We start from the raw sequence: 22500 nt of genomic DNA, 5'->3' as shown, positions 1-22500 counted from the left end.
CGGCTGGGTCACAGTGGTGGGGACGGCTGGGTCACGGCTAGAGCAGAGGGCTACTGGGTTCAACCATCTGAAGAGGACAAGTCATTTTGAAAGGGTTCTATTGTAAGAAGCTGACTGACACCAGACGAGGAACCGAAGAGAGGCAGTAAAGGGAGGGAGGATAGGAGGGTGAGGGACGAGGCCTGGTTCAACTTCTTCAACAATGTCAAATCTCCCATCTGGTTGTGGTCTGAGGTCTGTGACGTTAGTAACACTTCCTGTCTGGTCGCCATGACAATAGCACTTCAGCAGAAATAAGCTGTGTACTTGATGTCAGGGTCAGGTGGTTTGAGCATCTTCACCACTTGACAATACCTCAACAGAGACGATAACGGGACACATTAGGCTACATTATGACCAACCAGTACTTCAAACAGTACTACAACAGTACTTCAAACAGTACTACAACAGTACTTCAAACAGTACTACAACAGTACTTCCTAACAGTACTACAACAGTACTTCAAACAGTACTACAACAGTACTACAACAGTACTTCAAACAGTACTTCAAACAGTACTACAACAGTACTTCAAACAGTACTATGACAGTACTTCAAGCAATGCTATGACAGTACTTCAAACAGTACTACAACAGTACTTCAAACATCACTTCAAACTGTACTTCAAACAGTACTACAACAGTACTTCAAACAGTACTACGACAGTACTTCAAACAGTACTACGACAGCACTTCAAACAGTACTACGACAGTACTTCAAACAGTACTATGACAGTACTTCAAACAGTACTACGACAGTACTTCAAACAGTACTACGACAGTACTTCAAACAGTACTACGACAGTACTACGACAGTACTTCAAACAGTACTACAACAGTACTTCAAACATCACTTCAAACCGTACTTCAAACAGTACTACAACAGTACTTCAAACAGTACTATGACAGTACTACAACAGTACTTCAAACAGTACTACATCTTTATTGTATTAGTAAGTAATTGTCACGCCTTGGTCATAGTGTTTTGTGTTTTTGTTATATATTTGGTCAGGCCAGGGTGTGACATGGGTTTATGTTGTGTTTCGTATTGGGGGTTTTGTAGGTATTGGGATTGCGGCTGAGTAGGGGTGTAGCATAGGTTGGCTGCCTGAGGCGGTTCTCAATCAGAGTCAGGTGATTCTGATTGAGCCTGGGTTTCGCTTTGTATTTCGTGGGTGATTGGTCCTGTCTCTGTGTAGTTTCACCAGATAGGCTGTAATAGGTTTCACGTTCCGTTTGTTGTTTTTGTATCTATAAGTTATTTCATGTATCGTCGTTTTTTTATTAAAGACATGAGTAACCACCACGCTGCATTTCGGTCCGACTCTCTTTCAACAAACGAAGAACGCCGTTACAGTAATATGATTCATACCTTCATAGAAACGCATTTTGTCCCTCAGTATCACCATTCCCTTTGTCAGCAGCTGATTCTGCAGCGGAGGAAAGAAAACAAGGATTCACATTCTACGACCAGGACTTTAAAAAATATATATATTAAGAGTAATGTTAGTAATATCAGAGTAATGTTGGTAATATCAGAGTGTGGTTAGTAATATCAGAGTAATGTAGGAATATCAGAGTAATGTTAGTAATATCAGAGCAATGTTAATAATATCAGAGTAATGGTAGTAATACCAGAGTAATGTTAATATCAGAGTAATGTTAATAATATCAGAGTAATGTCAGTAATGTCAAAGCAATGTTAGTAATAACAGAGTAATAGTAGTAATATCAGAGTAATGTTAGTAATACCAGAGTAATGTTAATATCAGAGTAATGTTAATAATATCAGAGTAATGGTAGTAATACCAGAGTAATGTTAATATCAGAGTAATGTTAATAATATCAGAGTAATGTCAGTAATGTCAAAGCAATGTTAGTAATAACAGAGTAATAGTAGTAATATCTGAGTAATGTTAGTAATATCAGATTAATGTTGGTAATGCTGGAGTAATGTTAGTAATATCAAAGTAGTGTTAGTAATAACAGAGTAATGGTAATATCAGAGTAATGTTAGGAATACCCAAGTAATGACAATATCAGAGTAATGTTGGTAATATCAGAGTAATAATAATAATAATAAGAGTAATGTTGGTAATATCAGAGTAACGCCAACATTTGAGTAATGTTGGTAATGTCAGAGTAATGTTAGTAATATCAGAGTAATGTTCGTAATATCAGAGTAATGTTCGTAATATCAGAGTAATGTTAGTAATATCAGAGTAATGGTAGTAATACCAGAGTAATGTTAATATCTGAGTAATGTTAGTAATATCAGAGTAATGTTGGTAATATCAGAGTAATGTTAGTAATATCGGAGTGATGTTAACATCAGAGTAATGTTAGTAATATCAGAGTAATGTTAGTAATATCAGAGTAATGTTAGTAATATCAGAGTAATGTTAGTAATATCAGAGTAATGTTGGTAATATCAGAGTAATGTTGGTAATATCAGAGTAATGGTAGTAATACCAGAGTAATGTTAACATCAGAGTAATGTTAACATCAGAGTAATGTTAGTAATATCAGAGTAATGGTGGTGATATCAGAGTAACGCCAACATTTGAGTAATGTTGGTAATATCAGAGTAATGTTAGTAATATCAGAGTAATGGTAGTAATACCAGAGTAATGTTAACATCAGAGTAATGTTAGTAATATCAGAGTAATGTTAGTAATATCAGAGTAATGGTAGTAATACCAGAGTAATGTTAACATCAGAGTAATGTTAGTAATATCAGAGTAATGTTAGTAATATCAGAGTAATGTTAGTAATATCAGAGTAATGTTGGTAATATCAGAGTAATGTTAGTAATATCGGAGTGATGTTAACATCAGAGTAATGTTAGTAATATCAGAGTAATGTTAATATCTGAGTAATGTTAGTAGTATCAGAGTAATGTTAGTAGTATCAGAGTAATGTTGGTAATATCAGAGTAATGTTGGTAATATCAGAGTAATGTTGGTAATATCAGAGTAATGTTAGTAATATCAGAGTAATGTTGGTAATATCTGAGTAATGTTAGTAGTATCAGAGTAATGTTAGTAGTATCAGAGTAATGTTAGTAGTATCAGAGTAATGTTAGTAATATCAGAGTAATGTTGGTAACATCAGAGTAATGTTAGTAATATCGGTGTAACATTAGTAATATCGGAGTAATGTTAGTAATATCAGAGTACCGGTAATATCAGAGTAATGTTAGTAATATCAGAGTAATGGTATTAATATCAGAGTAATGTCAGTAACACCAGAGCAATGTTAGTAATATCAGAGTAATGTTAGTAATATCAGAGTAATGTTAGTAATATCAGAGTAATGTCAGTAACACCAGAGCAATGTTAGTAATATCAGAGTAATGGTAGTAATACCAGAGTAATATCAGAGTAATGTTGGTAATATCAGAGTAATGTCAGAGTAATGTTAGTAATATCAGAGTAATGTTGGTAATATCAGAGTAATGTTAGTAATACCAGAGTAATGTTAATATCGGAGTAATGTTAATATCGGAGTAATGTTAGTAATATTACATTTACATTAATGTTAGTAATATCGGTGTAACATTAGTAATATCGGAGTAATGTTAGTAATATCAGAGTAATGTTAGTAATATCAGAGTAATGTTAGTAATATCAGAGCAATGTTAATATCGGAGTAATGTTAGTAATATCAGAGTAATGTTAGTAATATCAGAGTAATGTTAGTAATATCATAGTAATGTTAATATCAGAGTAATGTTAGTAATACCAGAGTAATGTTAGTAATATCAGAGTAATGTTAGTAATATCAGAGTAATGTTAGTAATATCAGAGTAATGTTAATATCAGAGTAATGTTAGTAATATCAGAGTAATGTTAGTAATATCAGAGTAATGTTAATATCGGAGTAATGTTAATATCGGAGTAATGTTAGTAATATCAGAGTAATGTTAGTAATATCATAGTAATGTTAATATCAGAGTAATGTTAGTAATACCAGAGTAATGTTAATATCGGAGTAATGTTAGTAATATCAGAGTAATGTTAATATCGGAGTAATGTTAGTAATATCAGAGTAATGTTAGTAATATCAGAGCAATGTTAATATCAGAGTAATGTTAGTAATATCAGAGTAACGTTAATATCAGAGTAATGTTAGTAATATCAGAGTAATGCTAGTAATATCAGAGTAATGTTAATATCTGAGTAATGTTAGTAGTATCAGAGTAATGTTGGTAATATCAGAGTAATGTTAATACCAGAGTAATGTTAATATCAGAGTAATGTTAATACCAGAGTAATGTTAATACCAGAGTAATGTTAATATCAGAGTAATGTTAATATCAGAGTAATGTTAATAGCGGAGTAATGTTAATAATATCAGAGTAATGTCAGTAATGTCAAAGCAATGTTAGTAATAACAGAGTAATAGTAGTAATATCTGAGTAATGTTAGTAATATCAGATTAATGTTGGTAATGCTGGAGTAATGTTAGTAATATCAAAGTAGTGTTAGTAATAACAGAGTAATGGTAATATCAGAGTAATGTTAGGAATATCACAGTAATGTTGGTAATACCCAAGTAATGACAATATCAGAGTAATGTTGGTAATATCAGAGTAATAATAATAATAATAAGAGTAATGTTGGTAATATCAGAGTAATGTTGGTAATATCAGAGTAACGCCAACATTTGAGTAATGTTGGTAATATCAGAGTAATGTTAGTAATATCAGAGTAATGTTCGTAATATCAGAGTAATGTTCGTAATATCAGAGTAATGTTAGTAATATCAGAGTAATGGTAGTAATACCAGAGTAATGTTAGTAATATCAGAGTAATGTTAGTAATATCAGAGTAATGTTAGTAATATCAGAGTAATGTTGGTAATATCAGAGTAATGTTAGTAATATCAGAGTAATGTTAGTAATATCAGAGTAATGTTAGTAATATCAGAGTAATGTTAGTAATATCAGAGTAATGTTAGTAATATCAGAGTAATGTTGGTAATATCAGAGTAATGTTGGTAATATCAGAGTAATGGTAGTAATACCAGAGTAATGTTAACATCAGAGTAATGTTAACATCAGAGTAATGTTAGTAATATCAGAGTAATGGTGGTGATATCAGAGTAACGCCAACATTTGAGTAATGTTGGTAATATCAGAGTAATGTTAGTAATATCAGAGTAATGGTAGTAATATCAGAGTAATGTTCGTAATATCAGAGTAATGGTAGTAATACCAGAGTAATGTTAATATCTGAGTAATGTTAGTAATATCAGAGTAATGTTGGTAATATCAGAGTAATGTTGGTAATATCAGAGTAATGTTAGTAATATCAGAGTAATGTTAGTAATATCAGAGTAATGTTAGTAATATCAGAGTAATGTTAGTAATATCAGAGTAATGTTGGTAATATCAGAGTAATGTTGGTAATATCAGAGTAATGGTAGTAATACCAGAGTAATGTTAACATCAGAGTAATGTTAACATCAGAGTAATGTTAGTAATATCAGAGTAATGGTGGTGATATCAGAGTAACGCCAACATTTGAGTAATGTTGGTAATATCAGAGTAATGTTAGTAATATCAGAGTAATGGTAGTAATACCAGAGTAATGTTAACATCAGAGTAATGTTAGTAATATCAGAGTAATGTTAGTAATATCAGAGTAATGGTAGTAATACCAGAGTAATGTTAACATCAGAGTAATGTTAGTAATATCAGAGTAATGTTAGTAATATCAGAGTAATGTTGGTAATATCAGAGTAATGTTAGTAATATCGGAGTGATGTTAACATCAGAGTAATGTTAGTAATATCAGAGTAATGTTAATATCTGAGTAATGTTAGTAGTATCAGAGTAATGTTAGTAGTATCAGAGTAATGTTGGTAATATCAGAGTAATGTTGGTAATATCAGAGTAATGTTGGTAATATCAGAGTAATGTTAGTAATATCAGAGTAATGTTGGTAATATCTGAGTAATGTTAGTAGTATCAGAGTAATGTTAGTAGTATCAGAGTAATGTTAGTAATATCAGAGTAATGTTGGTAACATCAGAGTAATGTTAGTAATATCGGTGTAACATTAGTAATATCGGAGTAATGTTAGTAATATCAGAGTACCGGTAATATCAGAGTAATGTTAGTAATATCAGAGTAATGGTATTAATATCAGAGTAATGTCAGTAACACCAGAGCAATGTTAGTAATATCAGAGTAATGTTAGTAATATCAGAGTAATGTTAGTAATATCAGAGTAATGTCAGTAACACCAGAGCAATGTTAGTAATATCAGAGTAATGGTAGTAATACCAGAGTAATGTTAGTAATATCAGAGTAATGTTGGTAATATCAGAGTAATGTCAGAGTAATGTTAGTAATATCAGAGTAATGTTGGTAATATCAGAGTAATGTTAGTAATATCGGAGTGATGTTAACATCAGAGTAATGTTAGTAATATCAGAGTAATGTTAGTAATACCAGAGTAATGTTAATATCGGAGTAATGTTAATATCGGAGTAATGTTAGTAATATTACATTTACATTAATGTTAGTAATATCGGTGTAACATTAGTAATATCGGAGTAATGTTAGTAATATCAGAGTAATGTTAGTAATACCAGAGTAATGTTAGTAATATCAGAGCAATGTTAATATCGGAGTAATGTTAGTAATATCAGAGTAATGTTAGTAATATCATAGTAATGTTAATATCAGAGTAATGTTAGTAATACCAGAGTAATGTTAGTAATATCAGAGTAATGTTAGTAATATCAGAGTAATGTTAGTAATATCAGAGTAATGTTAATATCAGAGTAATGTTAGTAATACCAGAGTAATGTTAGTAATATCAGAGTAATGTTAGTAATATCAGAGTAATGTTAATATCGGAGTAATGTTAATATCGGAGTAATGTTAGTAATATCAGAGTAATGTTAGTAATATCATAGTAATGTTAATATCAGAGTAATGTTAGTAATACCAGAGTAATGTTAATATCGGAGTAATGTTAGTAATATCAGAGTAATGTTAATATCGGAGTAATGTTAGTAATATCAGAGTAATGTTAGTAATATCAGAGCAATGTTAATATCAGAGTAATGTTAGTAATATCAGAGTAACGTTAATATCAGAGTAATGTTAGTAATATCAGAGTAATGCTAGTAATATCAGAGTAATGTTAATATCTGAGTAATGTTAGTAGTATCAGAGTAATGTTGGTAATATCAGAGTAATGTTAATACCAGAGTAATGTTAATATCAGAGTAATGTTAATACCAGAGTAATGTTAATATCAGAGTAATGTTAATATCAGAGTAATGTTAATAGCGGAGTAATGTTAGTAATATCAGAGTAACGTTAATATCAGAGTAACGTTAATTAATATCAGTGCTGAGGTGCAGAGAGACAGTCTCTTACCTGGAGGTATTCGGTGAAGAAAGAGCCCAGCTCTGTCTTCAGTAGTTGCCTAGAAGAAAACAGCAGTTTAACATTCTGAACTGGGTGGACACACAGAAGTAGAGGCTAGACACACTATGCCACATTGTTCCCGTCTCCTTCTCTCTCAACACCTTCCTCACCCTTCTCACTGCCTCTCTTTCCTCACCCTTCTCACTGCCTCTATTTCCTCACCCTTCTCACTGCCTCTCTCTTTCCTCACCCTTCTCACTGCCTCTCTTTCCTCACCCTTCTCACTGCCTCTCTTCCCTCACCCTTCTCACTGCCTCTCTTTCCTCACCCTTCTCACTGCCTCTCTCTCTTCCCTCACCCTTCTCGCTGCCTCTCTCTCTTCCATCACCCTTCTCACTGCCTCTCTCTCTTCCCTCACCCTTCTCACTGCCTCTCTCTTTCCTCACCCTTCTCACTGCCTCTCTCTCTTTCCTCACCCTTCTCACTGCCTCTCTCTCTTCCCCCACCCTTCTCACTGCCTCTCTTTCCTCACCCTTCTCACTGCCTCTATTTCCTCACCCTTCTCACTGCCTCTCTTTCCTCACCCTTCTCACTGCCTCTCTCTCTTCCCTCACCCTTCTCACTGCCTCTCTCTCTTTCCTCACCTTTCTCACTGCCTCTCTTTCCTCACCCTTCTCACTGCCTCTCTTCCCCCACCCTTCTCACTGCCTCTCTTTCCTCACCCTTCTCACTGCCTCTCTTTCCTCACCCTTCTCACTGCCTCTCTTTCCTCACCCTTCTCACTGCCTCTCTTTCCTCACCCTTCTCACTGCCTCTCTTCCCTCACCCTTCTCACTGCCTCTCTTTCCTCACCCTTCTCACTGCCTCTCTTTCCTCACCCTTCTCACTGCCTCTCTTCCCTCACCCTTCTCACTACCTCTCTTCCCTCACCCTTCTCACCCTCATGCCACCACATGTCACTCCTCTGTGCCCTTTCCCACCCCTAAACCCACATGTCACTCCTCTGTGCCCTTTCCCACCCCTAAACCCACATGTCACTCCTCTGTGCCCTTTCCCACCCCTAAACCCACATGTCACTCCTCTGTGCCCTTTCCCACCCCTAAACCCACATGTCACTCCTCTGTGCCCTTTCCCACATGTCACTCCTCTGTGCCCTTTCCCACCCCTAAACCCACATGTCACTCCTCTGTGCCCTTTCCCACCCCTAAACCCACATGTCACTCCTCTGTGCCCTTTCCCACCCCTAAGCCCACATGTCACTCCTCTGTGCCCTTTCCCACCCCTAAACCCACATGTCACTCCTCTGTGCCCTTTCCCACCCCTAAACCCACATGTCACTCCTCTGTGCCCTTTCCCACCCCTAAACCCACATGTCACTCCTCTGTGCCCTTTCCCACCCCTAAACCCACATGTCACTCCTCTGTGCCCTTTCCCACCCCTAAACCCACATGTCACTCCTCTGTGCCCTTTCCCACCCCTAAGCCCTCTGTGCCCTTTCCCACCCCTAAGCCCACTCGCTCAGCCCAGTGACAACACCAACACCTTACTTGCTCTATGAACACTGTGTGGTACTCTATGAACACTGTGTGGTACTCTATGAACACTGTGTGGTACTCTATGAACACTGTGTGGTACCCGACTTATTAAAAGTTAGGGAAATGGAGGAGGTATTGGTCAAAGCCAAGGCATATCTACACACTGAGTTTACAAAACATTAAGAACATCTGCTCTTTGCATGACAGACTGACCAGGTGAATCCAGGTGAAAGATATGATCCCTTATTGACGTCACTTGTTAAATTCACTTCAATCAGTGTAGATGAAGGGGAGGAGACGGGTTAAAGGAGGGAGTTTAAGCCTTGAGACATGGATTGTGTGTGTCATTCAGAGGGTGAATGGGCAAGACAAAAGATTTAAGTGCCTTTGAACGGGGTCTGGTAGTAGGTGCCAGGAGCACCGGTTTTGTGTCACACTCCTTCAGTTTCTAGTGACACAGCTGTGGGAAGCATTGGAGTCAACATGGGCCAGCCTCCCTGTGGAACGCTTTCGACACCTTGTAGAGTCCATGATCCAATGATTTGAATGCTGAGGGCAAAAGGGGGTGCAATGCAATATTAGGGAAGTGTTCTTAATGTTTTGTCCACTCAGTGTAGATTCCTAAACAGGTCCTCTGGCAGTGGTGGAAAAAGTACCTAATTATCATACTGGAGTAAAGGTAAAGATATCTTATTAGAAAATGACTCAAGTAAAAGTGAAATTCACCCAGTAAAATACTACAGGGTAGCCTAGTGGGGCAGCAGGGTAGCCTAGTGGGGCGGCAGGGTAGCCTAGTGGGGCGGCAGGGTAGCCTAGTGGGGCGGCAGGGTAGCCTAGTGGGGCGGCAGGGTAGCCTAGTGGGGCGGCGGGGTAGCCTAGTGGGGCGGCGGGGTAGCCTAGTGGGGCGGCGGGGTAGCCTAGTGGGGCGGCGGGGTAGCCTAGTGGGGCGGCGGGGTAGCCTAGTGGGGCTGCGGGGTAGCCTAGTGGGGCAGCGGGGTAGCCTAGTGGGGCAGCGGGGTAGCCTAGTGGGGCAGCTGGGTAGCCTAGTGGGGCTGCGGGGTAGCCTAGTGGGGCGGCGGGGTAGCCTAGTGGGGGGGCGGCGGGGTAGCCTAGTGGGGAGGCGGGGTAGCCTAGTGGGGCGGCGGGGTAGCCTAGTGGGGCGGCGGGGTAGCCTAGTGGGGCGGCGGGGTAGCCTAGTGGGGCGGCGGGGTAGCCTAGTGGGGCGGCGGGGTAGCCTAGTGGGGCGGCAGGGTAGCCTAGTGGGGCGGCAGGGTAGCCTAGTGGGGCGGCAGGGTAGCCTAGTGGGGCGGCAGGGTAGCCTAGTGGGGCGGCAGGGTAGCTTAGTGGTTAAAGCGTTGGACTAGTAACTGGAAGGTTTCAAGTTCAAACCCCCGAGCTGACAAGGTACAAATCTGTCGTTCTGCCCCTGAACAGGCAGTTAACCCACTGTTCCTAGGCCGTCATTCAAAATAAGAATTTGTTCTTAACTGACTTGCCTGGTTAAATAAAGGTAAAATAAACAACATGAGTAAAAGTCTACAAGTATTTGTATTTGTTTTTTATCAAAAGTAAAAGTATAAATCATTTCAAATCCCTGATATTAAGCAAACCAGACAGCACCATTATTATTATTATTATTATTTTAAATGTACAGATAGCCAGGTGCACACTCCAACACTCAGACATCATTTACAAATGAAGCATGTGTGTTTATTGAGTCCTCCAGATCAGAGGCAGTAGGGAGGACCAGGGAGGACCAGGGAGGACCAGGGAGGACCAGGGAGGACCAGGGATGTTCTCTTGATAAGTGTGTGAATTGGACCATGTTCCTGTCCTGCTAAGCATTCAAAATGTAACGAGTAATTTTGGGTGTCAGGGAAAATGTATGGAGTAAAAAGTACATTATTTGCTTTAGGAATGTAGTGAAGTAAAAGTTGTCATGAATATAAATAGTAAAGTACAGATACCTCAAAAATGACATAAGTAGTACTTTAAAGTATTTTTACACCACTGTCCTGTGGAAGACTGGAGAGTAAGACAGGTACTTCCTTTTTCACATCCAGTAACGAGAAGGTCACAGGGCTCCTCATAACCACACAGGAAATGACCCATCATGTCTTGTACAGCAGCAACGGACTGACAGAGTTTATAATCTGACTGGAAGACAGCGTATAGAGTCATGTCCAACAGCCTAGTTACTCAGATGACTGGAAGACAGAGTATAGAGTCATGTCCAACAGCCTAGTTACTCAGCTGACTGGAAGACAGGGTATAGAGTCATGTCCAACAGCCTAGTTACTCAGCTGACTGGAAGATAGGGTATAGAGTCATGTCCAACAGCCTAGTTACTCAACTGACTGGAAGACAGAGTATAGAGTCATGTCCAACAGCCTAGTTACTCAGCTGACTGGAAGATAGGGTATAGAGTCATGTCCAACAGCCTAGTTACTCAGCTGACTGGAAGACAGGGTATAGAGTCATGTCCAACAGCCTAGTTACTCAGCTGACTGGAAGACAGGGTGTAGAGTCATGTCCAACAGCCTAGTTACTCAGCTAACTGGAAGACAGGGTATAGAGTCATGTCCAACAGCCTAGTTACTCAGCTGACTGGAAGACAGGGTATAGAGTCATGTCCAACAGCCTAGTTACTCAGCTGACTGGAAGACAGAGTATAGAGTCATGTCCAACAGCCTAGTTACTCAGCTGACTGGAAGACAGGGTATAGAGTCATGTCCAACAGCCTAGTTACTCAGCTGACTGGAAGACAGGGTATAGAGTCATGTCCAACAGCCTAGTTACTCAGCTGACTGGAAGACAGGGTATAGAGTCATGTCCAACAGCCTAGTTACTCAGCTGACTGGAAGACAGGGTATAGAGTCATGTCCAACAGCCTAGTTACTCAGCTGACTGGAAGACAGGGTATAGAGTCATGTCCAAAAGCCTAGTTACTCAGCTGACTGGAAGACAGGGTATAGAGTCATGTCCAACAGCCTAGTTACTCAGCTGACTGGAAGACAGAGTATAGAGTCATGTCCAACAGCCTAGTTAATCAGCTGACTGGAAGACAAGGTATAGAGTCATGTCCAACAGCCTATTTACTCAACTGACTGGAAGACAGGGTATAGAGTCATGTCCAACAGCCTAGTTACTCAGCTGACTGGAAGACAGGGTATAGAGTCATGTCCAACAGCCTAGTTAATCAGCTGACTGGAAGACAGGGTATAGAGTCATGTCCAACAGCCTAGTTACTCAGCTGACTGGAAGACAGGGTATAGAGTCATGTCCAACAGCCTAGTTACTCAGCTGACTGGAAGACAGGGTATAGAGTCATGTCCAACAGCCTAGTTACTCAGCTGACTGGAAGACAGGGTATAGAGTCATGTCCAACAGCCTAGTTACTCAGCTGACTGGAAGACAGGGTATAGAGTCATGTCCAACAGCCTAGTTACTCAGCTGACTGGAAGACAGGGTATAGAGTCATGTCCAACAGCCTAGTTACTCAGCTGACTGGAAGACAGAGTATAGAGTCATGTCCAACAGCCTAGTTACTCAGCTGACTGGAAGACAAGGTATAGAGTCATGTCCAACAGCCGAGTTACTCAGCTGACTGGAAGACAGGGTATAGAGTCATGTCCAACAGCCTAGTTACTCAGCTGACTGGAAGACAGGGTATAGAGTCATGTCCAACAGCCTAGTTACTCAGCTGACTGGAAGACAGGGTATAGAGTCATGTCCAACAGCCTAGTTACTCAGCTGACTGGAAGACAGGGTATAGAGTCATGTCCAACAGCCTAGTTACTCAGCTGACTGGAAGACAGGGTATAGAGTCATGTCCAACAGCCTAGTTACTCAGCTGACTGGAAGACAGGGTATAGAGTCATGTCCAACAGCCTAGTTACTCAGCTGACTGGAAGACAGGGTATAGAGTCATGTCCAACAGCCTAGTTACTCAGCTAACTGGAAGACAGAGTATAGAGTCATGTCCAACAGCCTAGTTACTCAGCTAACTGGAAGACAGGGTATAGAGTCATGTCCAACAGCCTAGTTACTCAGCTGACTGAAGACAGAGTATAGAGTCATGTCCAACAGCCTAGTTACTCAGCTGACTGGAAGACAGAGTATAGAGTCATGTCCAACAGCCTAGTTACTCAGCTAACTGGAAGACAGGATATAGAGTCATGTCCAACAGCCTAGTTACTCAGCTAACTGGAAGACAGGGTATAGAGTCATGTCCAACAGCCTAGTTACTCAGCTGACTGGAAGACAGGGTATAGAGTCATGTCCAACAGCCTAGTTACTCAGCTAACTGGAAGACAGGGTATAGAGTCATGTCCAACAGCCTAGTTACTCAGCTGACTGGAAGACAGGGTATAGAGTCATGTCCAACAGCCTAGTTACTCAGCTGACTGGAAGACAGAGTATAGAGTCATGCCCAACAGCCTAGTTACTCAGCTGACTGGAAGACAGGGTATAGAGTCATGTCCAACAGCCTAGTTACTCAGCTGACTGGAAGACAGGGTATAGAGTCATGTCCAACAGCCTAGTTACTCAGCTGACTGGAAGACAGAGTATAGAGTCATGTCCAACAGCCTAGTTACTCAGCTGACTGGAAGACAGGGTATAGAGTCATGTCCAACAGCCTAGTTACTCAGCTGACTGGAAGACAGGGTATAGAGTCATGCCCAACAGCCTAGTTACTCAGCTGACTGGAAGACAGGGTATAGAGTCATGTCCAACAGCCTAGTTACTCAGCTAACTGGAAGACAGGGTATAGAGTCAGAGACTTAGTACTTTATTTCCCTCGATTAAACAGCAGTTGAATGCAACACATTGAATCAGTTTCTAAACTATAAATCATTGGGATAATTGGCCATGATGACAAAGATCTTTGTCAAAGAACCAAACTGCCCTTTGTTCTACCTGTCAAACAGCAGGCTGTGTGTGTTACTGTGTTCGGTCAGGTAGTTCCAGATTCAGGAAATGAGAGAGCTGTGTGTGTCACTGTGTTCGGTCAGGTAGCTCCAGATTCAAGAAATGAGAGAGCTGTGTGTGTTACTGTGTTCGGTCAAGTAGCTCCAGATTCAGGAAATGAGAGAGCTGTGTGTGTTACTGTGTTCGGTCAAGTAGCTCCAGATTCAGGAAATGAGAGAGCTGTGTGTGTTACTGTGTTCGGTCAGGTAGCTCCAGATTCAGGAAATGAGAGAGCTGTGTCCACACCATTACAAGCCTGTCTAAGTACTGTAGCACTGTGGTACGTATCCTGGAAACAGTAGAATGTCTGTTGTTGTTGAGTTGAATCATTTATACTCCAGTATTCGGCAGGGCTGACATCATGTCCCCAAGCCATCACGTTTGATTAAGTCTGTAGATTGTGGTGTCCAATACAAACACTACATTCAGAAATATAACACACACACACACACACACACACACACACACACACACACACACACACACACACACACACACACACACACACACACACACACACACACACACACACACACACACACACACACACACAGCACTCCACGGGATTGGGCCTGATGAGAAATAAGCCATGCAATGGAACAGCCTCATTATGTTGAAGCAGAGAGTCATGTGTAATAAGACTATGGTGAATTGACAACATCCTGGCATTTACAGTCTGAAGTCCAACCATAACCCTGGGCTATGTCTAATGCAAGGAACAGCCTCTTACACGCGCATCAGGGTGAATGTAAAGGGTGTGTGTGTGTGTCTGTTTGCAATGCATGCGTGTGTGTGTGTGCTTACGTGCCTGTCTGACTGTTTTATGCTTGTCTGTATGTTTGAACATATTAACAGACATATTAACATGGTTTGAGGCTCAGACAGACAGACGGACGGACAGACGACAGGACGGACGGACGGCCAGACAGGACAGACGGACGGACGGACCGGAGACGGACAGACGGACAGACGGACAGACGGCTAAACGGCCAGACAGACAGACAGACAGACAGACAGTTTTTACTCAACGATTCAACCATTAGGAACATGTTCTGGTGGTTAAAACGGCCCACTACATGTCACTGAGTGGCAATTCTACTGAGCACTGAAACACTCGGCAGGTTCCATGAACACCAGCCATTTGTATTTGTGGGTTTGCCTTGTTATTGTGTGTATATGTGGGGAGTGGGTGTATGACTGTTTTCCATTCCACCCTGGCAACACATTCTCACATTTACACCTTCAACCTCAAAACGGAAGGCAAGTCAATATCAATTTACAGTTAAAACCAGGCAGAATGCTTTGGGCCGTTAAAATGAATCCTCTGAGGCTGATGTACAAAGAGCTGCTCATGCATATATAAAGATAACACCAGCTAGCACCACCACCAAGTCAAACCAGTTGAAATACGCTATTCAATTTACTCTTCACAGATCTCCCTTTCTGGTCATTTCTACTGTGTTTACCAGGAAGGTGAAACAGGTGAAACTCTGTCTACTGTGTTGTTTTACTAACAGCAGGGTCATTCTTACAGCTGTGGTTATTAGAGTTGTGAGGAGAGATGAGAAAGTGTGTGACTGGCAGAGGCAGAGAGAGAAACAGAGAGAAAGAAACAGAGAAGAGAAACAGAGAGAGAGAAACAGAGAGAGAGAAACAGAAACAGAGAGAAACAGAGAGAAACAGAGAGAGAGAAACAGAGAAAAACAGAGAGAGAAAACAGAGAGAGAAAAGAGAGAGAGAAACAGAGAGAGAAACAGAGAGAAACAGAGAAAACAGAGAGAAACAGAGAAACAGAGAGAAAAACAGAGAAACAGAGAGAGAGAAACAGAGAGAGAAAACAGAGAGAGAAACAGAGAGAGAAAACAGAGAGAAAACAGAAAGCAACAGAGAGAGAAACAGAGAGAAAAGAGAGAGAGAAACAGAGAGAGAAACAGAGAAGAGAAACAGAGAGAAAGAGAAACAGAGAGAAGAAACAGAGAGAGAAAACAGAGAGAGAAAACAGAGAGAAAAGAGAGAGAGAAACAGAGAGAAAACAGAGAGAGAAACAGAGAGAGAGAGAGAAACAGAGAGAGAAACAGAGAGAGAAAACAGAGAGAGAGCAACAGAGAGAGAAACAACAGAGAGAGAAAACAGAGAGAGAGAAACAGAGAGAGAAACAGAGAGAGAGAAACAGAGAAACAGAGAGAGAGAAACAGAGAGAGAACAGAAGAGAAACAGGGAGACAGAGAAACAGAGAGAGAGAAACAGAGAGACAGAGAAAAAGAGAGAGAGAAACAGAGAGAGAGAAACAGAGAGAGAGAAACAGAGAGAGAGAAAAACAGAGAGAGAGAAACAGAGAGAAAGAGAGAAACAGAGAGAGAGAAACAGAGAGAGAAAACAGAGAGAGAAAAGAGAGAGAGAGAAACAGAGAGAGAGAGACAGAGAGAGAAAACAGAGAGAGAGAAACAGAGCGAGAGAAACAGAGAGAGAGAAACAGAGAGAGAGAAACAGAGAGAGAGAAACAGAGAGAGAAACAGAGAGAGAGAAAACAGAGAGAAAAACAGAGAGAGCGACAGGGATCGAGAAGAAACAGAGAGAGAAAAAGAGAGAGAGACAGAGAGAGAGGAAATAGAGAGAGAGACAGAGAGCAATAGAAGTGTATAGGTAGAGGTCAGAGGTTATACAGTATGTCACCTGACTCCCTCATTGAGGATGTAGAGGTCATTCTCTCCCAGGTCTTTCCTCTGGAACACAGCTATCACCGCATTGTGGATGCTGCAGGAACACACACACACACACACACACACACACACACACACACACACACACACACACACACACACACACACACACACACACACACACACACAACGGGAGGCAATGTTAGACTACAGCAGGGGAGAAAGCAGCTGCAGCAAACAAATAAACAATAGAGAGATGATCAGAACGTACAGTCCAATTATCACTCACACAGTAGATTCACGTACCCACAGCCATCCATCCATCAGCACAGCAATCCATCCATCCACACAGCCATCCATCATCCATCTAGCCATCCATCCATAAACACAGCCATCCTTCCATCCATCATCCACATAGCCATCCATCCATCCATCTACATAGCCATCCTTCCATCCATCTACATAGCCATCCATCCACACAGCCATCCATCATCCACATAGCCATCCATCCATCCATCTACATAGCCATCCATCCATCTGTCCATCCAGTCATCCATCTGTCCACACAGCCATCCATCCTTCAATCTAGCGTTCGCTACCCTTAGTCAATGCTCAAGGATTCATTAACCACAGCATCATAACCATTAACTCAATACTGTCTAGTGACGGTGCTGGGGGTTGACACATAATGACATTAAATTAACTAACATTTCCATAACCTAGGCCTCCCGAGTGGCGCAGTGGTCTAAGGCACTGCATCGCAGTGCTAGCTGTGCCACTAGAGATTCTGGGTTTGAACCCAGGTTCTGTCGCAGCCGGGCCATGACCGGGAGGCCCATGGGGCGGCGCACAATTGGCCCAGCGTCGTCCGGGTTAGAGAGGGTTTGGCCCTCCCTAACCTTGTCTCATCGCGACTCCTGTGGCGGGTCGGGTGCAGGGAGATAGCTATAATAATGAGTCAGACTGAATGTGTGTAGTAAACGTGCTGTAAACGTGCTGTAAACGTGCTGTAAATGTGCTGTAAATGTACTGTAAACGTGCTGTAAACGTGCTGTAAACGTGCTGTAAACGTGCTGTAAACGTACTGTAAACGTGCTGTAAACGTGCTGTAAATGTGCTGTAAACGTGCTGTAGTCGTGCTGTAAACGTGCTGTAAACGTGCTGTAGACGTGCTGTAGACGTGCTGTAAACGTGCTGTAGACGTGCTGTAAACGTGCTGTAAACGTGCTGTAAACGTGCTGTAAACGTGCTGTAGACGTGCTGTAAACGTGCTGTAAACGTGCTGTAGTCGTGCTGTAAACGTGCTGTAAACGTGCTGTAGACGTGCTGTAAACGTGCTGTAAACGTGCTGTAAACGTGCTGTAAACGTGCTGTAAACGTGCTGTAAACGTGCTGTAGACGTGCTGTAAACGTGCTGTAAACGTGCTGTAGACGTGCTGTAGACGTGCTGTAGACGTGCTGTAAACGTGCTGTAGACGTGCTGTAAACGTGCTGTAAACGTGCTGTAAACGTGCTGTAAACGTGCTGTAGACGTGCTGTAAACGTGCTGTAGACGTGCTGTAAACGTGCTGTAAATGTGCTGTAAATGTGCTGTAAACGTGCTAGTATATCTGACGTGACTAGTAGAAGTCTTGTTAGTTATTCATAGTTATCTGCTCAGTTCTATAGAGGTCATCACGAACCACACTGATCCCAGGTCTGCAACACAGTCTGTAAGTCACTGAGGAATGAATGACCTTTCTGATTTGGGAAGTGGCTTCATGAGACTAGGAATAGTAATGGCAGTAATGCTTATTCAGTGTGACATTCTCAAGGAAATCCCAGAGAGAGACGTGTAGATCCCAGAGGACAGGACAGGGATATAGACAGAGCTGTGTAGATCTCAGAGGACAGGACAGGGATATAGACAGAGCTGTGTAGATCTCAGAGGACAGGACAGGGATATAGACAGAGCTGTGTAGATCTCAGAGGACAGGACAGGGACATAGACAGAGCTGTGTAGATCTCAGAGGACAGGGACATAGACAGAGCTGTGTAGATCTCAGAGGACAGGACAGGGACATAGACAGAGCTGTGTAGATCCCAGAGGACAGGACAGGGACATAGACAGAGCTGTGTAGATCTCAGAGGACAGGACAGGGATATAGACAGAGCTGTGTAGATCTCAGAGGACAGGACAGGGATATAGACAGAGCTGTGTAGATCTCAGAGGACAGGACAGGGACATAGACAGAGCTGTGTAGATATCAGAGGACAGGGACATAGACAGAGCTGTGTAGATCTCAGAGGACAGGACAGGGACATAGACAGAGCTGTGTAGATCCCAGAGGACAGGACAGGGACATAGACAGAGCTGTGTAGATCTCAGAGGACAGGACAGGGACATAGACAGAGCTGTGTAGATCTCAGAGGACAGGACAGGACAGGGACATAGACAGAGCTGTGTAGATCTCAGAGGACAGGACAGGGACATAGACAGGGCTGTGTAGATCCCAGAGGACAGGACAGGGACATAGACAGAGCTGTGTAGATCTCAGAGGACAGGACAGGGACAGACAGAGCTGTGTAGATCTCAGAGGACAGGACAGGACAGCTGGGACATAGACAGAGACGACTGACTGACAAACAACCACATCTTTGTCCTTTCTAACGGTCAGTGCAGTTTCACAACAAGGAAGGAGTAAGTTCAGTACCTCCTGTTCACTGACTGACACACACACACACACACACACACACACACACACACACACACACACACACACACACACACACACACACACACACACACACACACACACACACACACACACACAGAGTCTAGACTACAGTTCCTCCTGTTCACTGACTGACACAAAACACACACACACACACACACACACACACACACACACACACAGAGTCTAGACTACAGTACCTCCTGTTCACTGACTGACACAAAGCAGGGTGACACACACACACACACACACACACACACACAGACACACACACACACACACACACACACACACACATAGTCTTGACTACAGTACCTGTTCCAGGTGGCGTTAGCCCCAGCTTTTCTCTGCTGTGTCCCTCTCTCCTCCAACGCTGCCTTGTCACTCTTCCCCAGGTCACTGAGGCTGGGGGAACTCATCAACTTCAACCTATGGAGAGTCCTCATGGTCAGAACACAACTCAAGACACAGAGAGAGAGAGAGAGAGAGAGAGAGAGAGCTCAGTGCTCTCAGGATCAGACTACAGGAAGAACTACGCTTACACAGAGAGATAGAGAGAGAGAGAGGGAGAGGAAGAGAGAGGGAGAAGTTGCACGCAATAGAGAGAGAGAGAGGAGGCGTCCCTCCAGCAAGATGCAGTATACCCCCACACTCCTTTACATCTCTCTCTCCCCCTCCCTCTCCTCCTTTCTCTCTCTCTCTCTGCACTCTGTCTCTTCGCAGTCTGTCTCTGATTGGTGAGGCAGTCTGTCTCTGATTGGCAGGGAGGCAGTCTGTCTCTGATTGGCAGGAGGCAGTCTGTCTCTGATTGGCAGGGAGGCAGTCTGTCTCTGATTGGCAGGGAGGCAGTCTGTCTCTGATTGGCAGGGATTGGCAGTCTGTCTCTGATTGGCAGGGAGGCAGTCTGTCTCTGATTGGCAGGGAGGCAGGTCTCTGATTGGCAGGGCAGTCTGTCTCTGATTGGCAGTCTGTCTCTGATTGGCAGGGAGGCAGGCAGTCTGATTGGCAGAGAGGCAGTCTGATTGGCAGGGAGGCAGTCTGTCTCTGATTGGCAGGGAGGCAGTCAGTCTCTGATTGGCAGGGAGGCAGTCTGTCTCTGATTGGCAGGGAGGCAGTCTGTCTCTGATTGGCAGGGAGGCAGTCTGTCTCTGATTGGCAGGGAGGCAGTCTGTCTCTGATTGGCAGTCTGTCTCTGATTGTCTGTCTGATTGGCAGGGGAGGCAGTCTGTCTCTGATTGGCAGGAGGCAGTCTGTCTCTGATTGGCAGGGAGGCAGTCTGTCTCTGATTGGCAGGGAGGCAGTCTGTCTCTGATTGGCAGGGAGGCAGTCTGTCTCTGATTGGCAGGGTCTGTCTCTGATTGGCAGTCTGTCTGATTGGCTGTCTCTGATTGTCTCTCTGATTGGCAGGGAGGCAGTCTGTCTCTGATTGGCAGGGAGGCAGTCTGTCTCTGATTGGCAGGGAGTTGCTCTGATTGGCAGACCCTGTCTGATTGTCTGTCTCTGATTAACTCTGTCTCCTGCTCTGTCTCTGATTGGCAGGAGGCATCCTCTGATTGGCCAGTCTGTTTCTGATTCCTCTGTCTCTGATTGGCAGGAGGCAGTCTGTCTCTGATTGGCAGGGAGGCAGTCTGTCTCTGATTGGCAGGGAGGCAGTCTGTCTCTGATTGGCCGGGGAGGGCACTGTCTCTGATTGGCAGAGAAGCAGTCTGTCGCTGATTGGCACAGTCTGTCTCTGATTGGCAGGGAGGCAGTCACAGGAGGCAGTCTGTCTCTGATTGGCAGGGAGGCACTGTCTCTGACAGGGAGGCAGTCTGTCTCTGACAGGAGGAGCACTGTCTCTGATTGGCACAGTCTGTCTCTGATTGGCAGGAGGCAGTCTGTCTCTGATTGTGAGGAGGCACTGTCTCTGATTGGCAGGAGGCAGTCTGTCTCTGATTGGCACACTGTCTCTGATTGGCAGGGAGGCAGTCTGTCTCTGATTGGCACAGTCTGTCGCTGATTGGCAGGAGGCAGTCTGTCGCTGATTGGCAGGGAGGCACAGTCTCTGATTGGCACAGTCCAGTCTCTGATTGGCAGGGAGGCACACTTCCAGTCTTTCTGATTGGCAATTATTGGCAAATTGGCAGGAGGCAGTCTGTCTCTGATTGGCAGGGAGGCAGTCTGTCGCTGATTGGCAGAGGCAGTCAGTCTCTGATTGGCAGGGAGGCAGTCTGTGCTGATTGGCAGGAGGCAGTCACACCCCTGTCTATAACAGACACATTAGCTAACTAGAGGGGGCAGGAAACTCTCCTTAACCTTTGTCTGTTCCCCCTCCTCTCAAAGCACCTCTGTGTTAGAGAGGTCTCCTCCTCTCACTACCCTGTTCCTCTGTGTTAGAGAGGTCTCCTCCTCTCACTACCCTGTTCCTCTGTGTTAGAGAGGTCTCCTCCTCTCACTGCCCTGTTCCTCTGTGTTAGAGAGGTCTCCTCCTCTCACTACCCTGTTCCTCTGTGTTAGAGAGGTCTCCTCCTCTCACTACCCTGTTCCTCTGTGTTAGAGAGGTCTCCTCCTCTCACTACCCTGTTCCTCTGTGTTAGAGAGGTCTCCTCCTCTCACTACCCTGTTCCTCTGTGTTAGAGAGGTCTCCTCCTCTCACTGCCCTGTTCCTCTGTGTTAGAGGTCTCCTCCTCTCACTACCCTGTTCCTCTGTGTTAGAGAGGTCTCCTCCTCTCACTACCCTGTTCCTCTGTGTTAGAGAGGTCTCCTCCTCTCACTGCCTGTTCCTCTGTGTTAGAGGTCTCCTCCCTCTCACTACCCTGTTCCTCTGTGTTAGGGTCTCCTCCTCTCACTGCCCTGTTCACTCTGTTTTCCGGGTCTCCTCCTCTCCTGCCCTGTTCCTCTGTGTTAGAGGTCTCCTCCTCTCACTGCCCTGTTCCTCTGTGTTAAGAGGTCTCACTCCTCTCACTGCCTGTTCCTCTATGTTAGAGAGGTCTCCTCCTGCAGCCTTCACTGCCTGTTCCTCACAATGTTAGAGAGGTCTCCTCCTCTCACTGCCTGTTCCTCTGTGTTAGAGAGGTCTCTCCTCTCACTGCCCTGTTCCTCTGTGTTAGAGAGGTCTCCTCCTCTCACTACCCTGTTCCTCTGTGTTAGAGAGGTCTCCTCCTCTCACTGCCCTGTTCCTCTGTGTTAGAGAGGTCTCCTCCTCTCACTACC

General features: G+C 43.3%; 1 protein-coding gene and 1 long non-coding RNA gene across 2 annotated transcripts in view; one reads left to right on the top strand and one right to left on the bottom strand.

Moving 5' to 3' along the window:
* LOC127922590 (proline-rich protein 5-like) overlaps nt 1-19999 on the bottom strand; it is a 39815-nt gene extending 19816 nt beyond the window's left edge. Inside the window, exons 1-4 of the mRNA XM_052506427.1 lie at nt 19624-19999; nt 16608-16688; nt 7438-7486; nt 1411-1468 (exon numbers count right to left, since the gene is read on the bottom strand). Of these exons, the coding sequence (XP_052362387.1) occupies nt 1411-1468; nt 7438-7486; nt 16608-16688; nt 19624-19754 (319 nt within the window). The 5' untranslated portion in view covers nt 19755-19999. The remainder of the gene's footprint in view (nt 1-1410; nt 1469-7437; nt 7487-16607; nt 16689-19623) is intronic.
* Nucleotides 20000-20382: 383 nt separating this feature from the next.
* On the top strand, nt 20383-20977 carry LOC127922593 (uncharacterized). The gene is made up of 3 exons (XR_008111719.1): nt 20383-20492; nt 20524-20654; nt 20903-20977. It is a non-coding gene; the product is annotated as an uncharacterized LOC127922593 (long non-coding RNA).
* Nucleotides 20978-22500: the final 1523 nt, after the last annotated feature.

Source organism: Oncorhynchus keta, unplaced genomic scaffold (assembly GCF_023373465.1).
Source record: "Oncorhynchus keta strain PuntledgeMale-10-30-2019 unplaced genomic scaffold, Oket_V2 Un_contig_26357_pilon_pilon, whole genome shotgun sequence".
In the NCBI taxonomy this organism is placed as follows: domain Eukaryota; kingdom Metazoa; phylum Chordata; class Actinopteri; order Salmoniformes; family Salmonidae; genus Oncorhynchus; species Oncorhynchus keta.
Note: the sequence above shows the minus strand (reverse complement) of the source record. Positions and strands in the feature narration are given on the sequence as shown.